Raw genomic sequence first — 10,317 nt, forward strand, 5'->3', positions numbered from 1 at the left:
TGGTCTAGAATTGCTCAAATCAGCCTTTTGAAAAAGTGAATCCTGTACAAGGATAAAGGTGTGGATGGGAGTACAAGTAAGGGTGTAAGGATAAACAGATTTAAGGAAAAGTCAGTCTAAAAAGAAAAGTGAGAAGCCAATTGCAGAAGACAGCCATTTCAATTCTTACGTGACGTCAGAGTAGACTTTAAGAACATGAACTAATTAATGCTTCTTGTGAGAGGAAACATTGACTGCTCGCAGGCGTACGCCAGCTGGTGCCCCGCCTTCCCTGGGCCCCACCCACTGCCTGTCCTCACTCCCACCTTGAACCAGCCTTTTGCGCGTGTGACGTCATGGCGCCGTGCGTGGCCGCGGCGGTGGCGCAGGGGGCGGGCCCGCGGCGCGGCGCCGGAGGAGGAAGTGGTGAGGTGGTTGCTCACTCAGCGCCTACCGCTGGCTGTTGGGGCTCAGAGAGGGGCCGCAGTCTCTGCGGCTGCGTCGCGCTCCCCTGCAGTCCCCTCCATGTTCCCCGGCGCCACCACTCCCCTTCCTAAGGCCGCCGCTTACCCCGGGGTCTATGGAAGTAATGGAAGGACCCCTCAACCTGGTGAGTGTCCCACAGAATATAGCGTCCGTCTTGGGTGCCTTTGCCTCAGGAGCCCGGCGCCGGCCCGGGCGAGTCGGCTAGCCCTTGAGGCTGGGAGGTTGGTTTGGCAGGGGTGGTCGCAGAGGCTGTGAGGGGGTGCTAGGCAGGCCCTGGCCCAGCTGCGGCTCCAGGCCAGTCACTTCAGACTTTGCCCTCTTGGGGGATCCCCGGGAAGCTCCTGGCGCCCCCTGCCGCGGGGCCTCGGGCGAGGGGATGCCACCAGCTGGGGCTGCCACCTCCTCTCTGGCTGGGGGAAGTCCTCTTAGCGCCACGTAGCCACCTCCCTACAGCCTGGAGAGGCACTGAAGCCGTCCAAGGCAGAAATGGTGTGTGATACTGGTTTTGAGTTCTAGCAGGAGGGTCTGAGTCTAAGTCGCCACGCTTTGGAGAGATGGAGGAATGAATAGCCTCCTCACCCCCCACTACCCCCTCATTTCTCACATACTTTCACATGCATAAACTGAGTCTACCTTCTTCCAAATATATTAGAGACAGCTGGGAAAAAGACAGCCGTTCCTGTTTTAGCTCAGATTCATCAATTTAGGCATCATGAAAGTGTAATAGGTGTTTGCTGTTCTCAGGAAAATGGCTGATAGCCTGTTTACTTGTGTTTTAAGGCGTTTCAGGTGTTGCAATAAAAAAAAACAACAAAACAGAATCCCACTAACGGGAAACATGAGTTCTTTTCAGACTGGCCATTGCATCTTTTAGTTTTCCGGAGAGGTTACCCATTTTGGATGCAAAAGTCAGATTACTTAAGGATGCATGCAGGAAGAACTTCTAAGTCACAGGTTTGCAATTCTTTGCGATGGTGGGATTGAAAAAAAGCACTATAGAGGATTCGTTTCTCACATTAGAACTCTGAGCCCTAGTAGAGCAGTAGAGTCTGGTGGTTTAAGACTGTAGGTTCTGAAGCTTTGCTGCTTGGATTTGAATTCTAACCTTGTCACTTAATAGCTGTGTTATCTTGGGCAAACTACTTGACTTCACTCTGCTTCAGGTTCGTTGGGAGGATTAAAGGAGTAAATAGGTGTAAAGCACTTATAACTGTACTAAGTACATAGTACAGTGCAAGAATTAGCGATTATAACCAGACCATAAGCCCTTACTTTAAAATCTGTTTGTAGAATAAAGGTTTGGACTTGAGCTTTAAAAGCCTAAGATTCTCAGACGAAATCGCTGGTACTAGGTTTAACTGTTGAGAGACGCCCCTCCCAGTTTTAAGTTGGGTCTTGCCCCAGGTGGTAGGTAAGAGTTATTTACACTTAAGACTAATTGGACTACATTTGTGAGTTTTTTTAAACCAGGGAACTGGCCATGTGCCGTGGCTCATGCCTGTAATCCTAGTGCTTTGAGAGGCAGAGGCGGGTGAATCACTCGAGCTCAGGAGTTCGAGACCAGCCTAGGCAACATGGCGAAACCCGGTCTCTACAAAAAATACAAAAATAGCCGGGCGTGGTGGCGCCAGCCTGTGGTCCCAGCTACTGGGGAGGCTGAGGTGGCAGGATCGCTTGAGTCCGGGAGGTGGAGGTTGCAGTGAGCCGAGATTGTGCACTCCAACCTGGGCGACAGAGCAAGACTCTGACTTAACCAGGGAACTGTCTTGCCCTTTTCTTGTTTTTAAGGCGACAAATAGTTTGCAATGAAATATAATGGATGACTTAGTACTGAAACTTCATAGGAGTATTACTAGAAATAATCAGCTGTTTACAGAGTGCTTCAGAGTTCAGATGTCCTTGCCAAATGACCATTGGTTCAGTTCTAGGTAGCTTCACTTTATTTGGCTGCAGCATAACCCCTGCCAACTGCCCCACAAATGTGTGGTGTTTTATGAGGAGACTGGAACTGGGTGACAATTGCAGATGGAACTGCAGAATCACTACCAGTTTAGGAAAAATTAGTTAAATGGTGGCAATACTATTTAAATTCTTCTCTTTATAAAACGGAGTGGATGTCGACACACAGTCATTTTAAGCAGGCTAGTGTAACTCCATATTCCAGCCATAAAATTTATGTGGGCAAGTGTCAGAAATTTGGCATCTTGAATTCTTTTTTTTTTTTTTTTTTGAGACGGGGTCTCTCTCTGTCACCAGACTAGAGTGCAGTGGAGCGATCTCAGGTCACTGCAACCTCCTATTCCCTGGTTTAAGCGATTCTTCTGCCTCAGCCTTCCGAGTAACTGGTATTTCAGGCATGCACCACCACGCCCAGCTAATTTTTGTATTTTTAGTAGATACGGGGTTTCACCATGTTGGCCAGGATGGTCTCCATCTCCTGACCTCGTGATCTGCCCACCTTGGCCTCCCAAAGTGCTGGGATTACAGGTGTGAGCCACCATGGCCGGCCAACACCTTGAATTCTTAAACCATTTGAGTCTTGAAAGATTTGATTTCCAGCATAGTTGTTTATTGGAAGGTAACAATAGGACAGACATTGACAGTTACTTGAATCAGTACTAATTACAGGCCTCTGGCACTCAGAATTGTCACTCACAGTTTTATAAGATGGGGTTTTTGAAAATTCTGACATTCCTTTTTTTTTTTGAGACAGAGTCTCGTTCTTTCGCCCAGGCTAGAGTGCAGTGATGCGATCTGGGTTCACTGCAACCTCCGCCTCCCGGGTTCAAGCAGTTCTCTGCCTCAGCCTCCTGAGTAGCTGGGATTACAGGCATGTGCCACCACGCCTGGCTATGAAAATTCTGACATTCTTTTATGTGAGAACACCTAACTTAGTATCTAGTTGACTCAAGATGAGAGATAGTTCTCAATGCTATAATTTGAATGTCTTTGAAAATTCCGCTAGTATTATACAAGCTTTTTCTTTTTCTATACTAAGAGTTAGTAATGCAGTAAGCTGTGTCTAATGACATCATAGTGTCGTCCAAATTCATTGTATAAGGACTCATCACAGTACATGGATTTGTAATCATGTGTCCTCAGAACATCCTCGGAACTTAGTAAGATGCGTTTTCCAGTTTTACAGATAAATAAGCCTAAGCTGAGATAATTAGGTAATTACTTAGGTCAGTGATTTAAATACCTTATGAATCACTAGTTATTTTGATATCAAGACTTCTTTCTACCAATGCTGCCATATTGTACTCATCATGTTCATTTCAATGTGGTTCTCATTTATATTGAACTGTAGATTCTGTTTGTTTTTTTTTTTTTTTTTTGAGACGGAGTCTGGCTCTGTCGCCTAGGCTGGAGTACAGTGGCCGGATCTCAGCTCACTGCAAGCTCCGCCTCCCGGGTTCACGCCATTCTCCTGCCTCAGCCTCCTGAGTAGCTGGGACTACAGGCGCCTGCCACCTCGCCCGGCTAGTTTTTTGTATTTTTTAGTAGAGACGGGGTTTCACCGTGTTAGCCAGGATGGTCTTGATCTCCTGACCTCGTGATCCGCCCGTCTCGGCCTCCCAAAGTGCTGGGATTACAGGCTTGAGCCACCGCGCCCGGCCTGAACTGTAGATTCTGTGTTAGCATTTATTACCTCTGCTCCAGTATTGATTCTTTTACGTTAGGTTTGGCAGTAAGGGCCTTAGAAATTCCTCACAGTGAATTTTTAAGATCTGGAAGAAACTAGTTTGAAATATTCGTTTTAATATGTATCACAGAGGTAATGGATTCTAATTGTCTGGTTATTGAAGTTTGTCAAAAGAAAAATTGTACTTCCACTAAAAAAAAAAAAAAAAGTTAGTCTTTGAACTCTGAGTAAGTTTTGTTTCATCAGGGTTTTTTGGTCAATTTTTCTTTAAGAGACAGGGTCTTATTCTGTTGCTCACACTGAAGGGATCCTCCTGCCTGAGCCCTCCACAGTAGCTGGGACTACAGGTTTTCACCACCATGCCCAGCTAATTTTTTCAAAAACTTTTTGTAGAGTTGGGGTCTTGCTGTGTTGCCCAAGCTGGTCTTGAACTCCTGGCCTCAAGCAATCTTCCTGTCTCAGCCTCCCAAAGTGTTGGGATTGCAGGCGTGTGCCACTGTGCCCAGCCTGTCAGTTTTAAATATGGAAAAATCATAACTTAATAAAATTAGTGTATATTTAGATATTTCTTTCCATACACTTAATTTTGTCAATGTAACTACTGGTAACAAATGTCAAAACTTATGTGAGATAATTTCTAGTTCTTTGGTTTGTTTGCTGCTGATTTGGAAAGTGATGTCAGATCTTAATTTATACATGACTATTGCTCATGTTTTGCTTACCTCCGCTGCAAAGGACAGGGTCCATGTGACTGCTTGGCCACAATAGTTTTCTATGTGTTTAGCCCTTAAGAGTGCTGAGAATGTTTGTTGAGTAACAGCTTCCCTCCAGAGTGGTCAGTTCTCACATCACATGAGGTAGTTAATGAAGCCTCTTACTTTCCAGCTTCTGTAAGAAAAGTAATCAGATATCATGATCCAAGGAATGGCCTTGTGCATACCTGGAGTCCTTATAACTATCCCATTTTAATTATATTGGCCTTAAAATCTTCAAGGTAAAAAGATTTGAACCTCTTCTTTGTACCCTGAAAAATTCCCAGGAAAATTTATTTCTTTGTTACAAGCTAATGAAAGCACTCTGGAAAAAGGAGGTAGAGAATACTAAGAGATGCCCAGCAGTTATTGCTAAGTGGTGGGATTGGCATCGGACATGTTATGTATATATTTTATCTTCCTCTTAGTAGCTAAATATGAGATATTCCCCCCCATTTAAAGATGAAGTGATATGGTAGGATATAAAAGTAAGATTGGGCTGGGCACAGTGGCTCACCCCTGTAATCCCAGCACTTTGGGAGGCTGAGGTGGGTGGATCACCTAAGGTCAGGAGTTCAAGACCAGCCTGGCCGACAAGGTGAAACCAGGTCTCTACAGAAAATAAAAATTAGCTAGGTGTGGTGGCGGGTGCCTGTAATCCCAGTTACTTGGGAGGCTGAGACAGGAGAATTGCTTGAACCCAGGAGGCAGAGGTTGCAGTGAGCCAAGATCGTGCCCTTGCACTTCAGCCTGGGTGACAGAGTGAAACTCCATATCAAAAAACAAAACAAAACAAAAATTAGCCAGGTGTGGTGGCACATGCCTGTAATCCCAGCTACTTGGGAAGCTGAAACAGGAGAATTGCTTGAACCCAGGAGGTGAAGATTGTGGTGAGCTGAGCTCACACCACTGCACTGCACTGCACTGCACTGCAGCCTGAGCTACTGAGTGAGACCTTGTCTCGGGGGGAAAGAAAAAGTCTTTTCTGGAATTCTCTAACACTTGAGCTCTTAAGTATAATTGCATTATATTAGACAGTCAATTCAGTGCTTATTGATTTGAGATAACTGTTTGCTACTTGTTTGTAGGAGACACACATTGATTGGGATAGGGCGAGTGAGTGAGGTTTCTCTTTCAACTGAAGACTCTACCATAAGGTCAGGTGAATATTAGATTTTCCTCTGCTGCCTTTTCAGTACAGTGTTCATATGGTGTTCCTTTTTTTTTTTTCTTTTTCTTTTTTTTTTTTTTTTTTTTTTTTTTTGAGACAGAGTCTCGCTCTGTTGTCCAGGCTGGAGTGCAATGGCACAATCTCAGCTCACCACAACCTCTGCCTCCCGGGTTCAGGCGATTCTCCTGCCTCAGCCTTCTGCGTAGCTGGGACCACCGGCGCGTGCCATCATGCCTGGCTAATTTTTGTATTTTTAGTATAGACGGGGTTTCTCCATGTTGGCCAGGCTGGTCTTGAACTCTTGCCCTTGTGATCTGCCCGCCTCTGCCTCCCAAACCAAAGTGCCTGGATTACAGGCATGAGCCACCACGCCTGGCCTGGTGTTCCTTTTCTTTTCATCTTTACTTAACAGCTTTCCCCAAGGACACAGAAAAAAATAAATCGAAAGTTATAGAAAGGAATACTGTTTTCTTTTGGGAAAGAAGGTAGCATTGAACATGTATTTTTGGGGCAGTTAGCATGTGGAAGTAAAAGGTACTTGTCAGTGATGGTAGTCACTTAGTAACCTAGTTGTTGTAGCTAGGATTTTTGTTGGTTGTAGTTGATGAAAACCCACTTAAATTAGCTTAAGCCAAAAGAGATAATTTATTGGACTGCAAAGAAGGGTGCAGGAAGGGCAGGGGTATAATGTAGCTTGGTTTATGAACGTATGGAGCCTGTCAGACTTAATCAGACTCTCCCTCTCTCTTTTGCCTTTTCAGGCTTGTCTGCTTCACTCCTGCTTTCTGCAAACCTATATTTCTACCTGGCTAGCCTCTGAATGTCACATTAATTAGACTTTCTTGATATTCGCTGCTCCTAAGTTTGAAAATCTGGAGAAGGGATACTTTAGGTATCCAGACGACAAGGTAATACAAGAATGTGGGCCCAGTATGGTAGCTCACACCTGTAATTCTAGCACTTTGAGAGGCCAAGGCAGGTGGATCGCTTGAGCCCAGGAGTTCAAGACCAGCCTGGGCAACATAGTGAAACCTGGTCTCTACCAAAAGAAAAAAAGAAATAGCTGAGCATGGTGGCACATGCCTGTGGTTCCAGCTACTTGAGAGACTGAGATAGGAGGATCACTTGAGCCCAGGAGGTTGAGGCTGCAGGGAGCCGTTATCATACCACTACACTCCAGCCTCTGGGTGACAGAATGAGACCCCATCTCAAAAAAAAAAAAAAAGGGAATCATAAGAGAAAATATATTTACAGTTCTATCTATAGTTATCAATACCATAAGTTTATGTCAGCTGTTTACAAAATGAATCATCTGTCAGAAATAATGGGCAACCACAGCTGTAGACCTCAATCTAACGTAACCCATCAAACAATTAAAAAAAAAAAAGAATGTGGGGAGCCCCACAGAATCCATATGGATTGCCTAGGAAGTACAGAGAGGTGGGACTGTTTTATTGTGAATGTCATAACTTATTTTGAATTACCAGAGAAACGTATTTCTGGACTTATTACCCTTTTCTTTTTGAGATAGTATCTTCCTCTGTCCCACAGAGTAGAGTGCAGTGGCATAATCACGGCTCACTGTAACTTCAACCTCCTGAGCTCCGGATCCTCCTACCAGTCCCTCCTGTAGCTGGGACTACAGGTGCTCACCACCACACCCAGCTAATTTTTCTATTTTTTGTAGAGATGGGGTTTCACCATGTTGGCTAGGATGGTCTCAAGCAACCCTCCCACCTCGGCCTCCCAGAGTGCTGGGATTATAGGCATGAGCCACAATGCCCAGCCTTTTTTTTTTTTTTTTTTTTTTTTGAGGTGGAGCCTCACTCTGTTGCCCAGGCTGGAGGGCAGTGGCGCAATCTCGGCTCACCACAACCTCTGCCTCCCAGGTTCAAGCGATTCTCCTGCCTCAGCCTCCCGAGTAGCTGGGACTACAGGTGGGCGCCACCATGTCTGGCTAATTTTTGTATTTCTTGTTGAGACGGGGTTTCACTATGTTGGCCAGGCTGGTCTCAGACTCCTGACCTCGTTATCTGCCTGCCTCAGCCTCCCAAAGTGCTGGGATTACAAATGTGAGCCACTGCTCCCGGCCTCAGCCTATTACTTTTAATGGCTGTGATTCTGCCAAGAACAGTATTTAAAGAGAGAACAGTTTTAATATGTGTAAACTGTAAAAGTTGTTTTAAAAATAACCACCACCAAGATAGGTTTTCTGTAAAATCTTTAGTTTATAAAAAATGCAATTTAGCTGGGCATAGTGGCTCATGCCTATAATTCCAGCACTTTGGGTGAGTGAGGGAGGAAGATTGCTTGCTTGAGCCCAGGAGTTTGAAACCAGTCTGGGCAAGATATCAAGACCCCACCTCTACAAAAAATAAAACTTAGCTGGGTGTGGTGCCATGTGACTGTATTCCTAGCTACTCATGAGGCTGAGGTGGCAGGATTGCTGGAGCCCAGGATATTGAGGCTGCAGTGAGCTATGATTGCACCACTCCGCTCCAGCCTGGGCAACAGAGCAAGACCCTGTCTCAAAAATAATTAAGATGAAAATTTTTTAAAAAATACGATTTAGTCTAGACCCAACTATATTGTCAACTTCTTGATGGCAGGTACTTCCGTCACTTCTATTGTCTTGTAGTACTTAACGAGGGATATATCAAGTATGTACCAGTACCAGGCACCATTCTAAGCACTGTGATGTTTCATCTAGTTTAATTTTCACAAACTCTTTTGTTTTTGGTCCCATCAAATTTACATAAGCAGACGATAACTCTCATTTTAGAGATGAGAAAACTGAGGCAGATAATTGGGAAAGCTTGGGCTCCTGTGTCTCATATGTGGTCAAACTGAGATTTGAATGTTGGCAGTTGAGCTCTATCGAGTCTGTGTTTGCTGTGTGTCTAGTAAGAACATAGTAGGAACTATACTTAAAATATGAAATTTGATTGCTCTGGTGCTAAATAACCCAGAGGAGATGGTGTGTTTTTGTTGAGCTCAGCAATAATCTGAAACTATAATGAGATTTAACTCCTAAATTGGCAGACTGATTAGAGATTGGACTCTACATGGGGATGTTTTAAGGGAGTTGGGAGACCCATGAGGACCTGCTCTCACTGTTTGAGAACTTTTTATTTTTTTGGTGTTCAATTAACAGTTTATTCTGTCATCACAGAGTTTGAAGTTTAATTATGGAGCTACATAAATATCCATAGTATAAGATAGAAAGTGATTGAAGTCATCAGTGACACACAGATAGAAAAAAGGTGTTAGAATGAAGTAACCTGAAATAACATCTCATCCCTGCTTCTTAGAGTGTATCTATAAGCCAGAAACTTTGACTTTTCCTGGGTGGAGTCTCAAGCCATGCTCCAAACCTCCTGAATCGGAATCTTTTTTTTTTTGAAATGGAGTTTCACTCTTGTTGCCCAGGCTGGAGTGCAGTGGCATGGTCTTGGCTCACTGCAACCTCTCCCTCCCTGGTTCAAGCGATTCTCCCTCCTCGTCCTCTCAAAGTGCTGGGATTATAGGTGTGAGCCACTGCGCCTGGCCTTTTAGAATCTGTATTTTAACCAGGTGATTTGTATTTTTGTTAAAACCTAGAGCCTTTTGATTTAATACCACTTGCTTTAATAGTATCAAAACATGTTCATTAGAGAAATTAGGTTAATCATAACTGCTTGTACATACTAGCTTTCTTCATCATGTACATTCTGTTCCCAAAAGATCTGTGTAATTTGTGGGTACTAGAAAATGCTCATGTGTTCAGAATGTATTTTTTTGCTCAGTCCAAGTCTCCAGGTTAAAATTCATTCATTTTAAGCCCCGAGTCTTTTTTTTTTTGAGACTGTCTTGCTCTGTTGCCCAGGCTGGAGTGCAGTGGCATGATCTCAGCTCACTGCAACCTCCGCCTCCCAGGTTGTTCAAGCAATTCTTGTGCCTCAGCCACCTGAGTAGCTGGGATTACAGGCATGTGCCACCATGCCAGGCTAATTTTTGTACTTTTAGTTGAGATTGGGTTTCGCCATATTGGCCACGCTGGTCTTGAACTCCTGGCCTTGAGTGATCTGCCTGCCTCAGCCTCCCAAAGTGCTAGGATTACAGGCGTGAGCCACTGCGCCCACCCTACCCAGTCATTTCTTGTGACCTATTGTTCCCAGGCATATGTGAAGACTTAGAGGAAAGTGTGATTACTACTTAAAGAGTAAAAAGTATCTGAAATCCTCTAATTGAAAGGCACCAATCTTGTCTTTAAGATTGTTGCTTGTTTCTTACAAAAATAGAAG

At 44.4% G+C, this 10,317-nt stretch overlaps 1 protein-coding gene across 3 annotated transcripts in view; it reads left to right on the top strand.

The window, feature by feature from the left end:
• Nucleotides 1-335: 335 nt before the first annotated feature.
• Nucleotides 336-10,317, top strand: part of NRBF2 (nuclear receptor binding factor 2) — a 21,753-nt gene continuing 11,771 nt past the window's right edge. Inside the window, exon 1 of one of the 3 annotated variants that reach the window (XM_017877567.1) lies at nt 336-589. In XM_017877567.1, coding sequence (XP_017733056.1) covers nt 560-589 — 30 coding nt within the window. In that variant the 5' untranslated portion in view covers nt 336-559. Of the gene's footprint in view, nt 590-6,831; nt 6,943-10,317 lie in introns of those variants that run through there. The other 2 variants (XM_017877570.1, XM_017877568.1) reach the window with 2 other exon arrangements.

This window comes from Rhinopithecus bieti, unplaced genomic scaffold (assembly GCF_001698545.2).
Source record: "Rhinopithecus bieti isolate Rb0 unplaced genomic scaffold, ASM169854v2 scaffold_10351, whole genome shotgun sequence".
NCBI classification, from domain to species: Eukaryota; Metazoa; Chordata; class Mammalia; order Primates; family Cercopithecidae; genus Rhinopithecus; species Rhinopithecus bieti.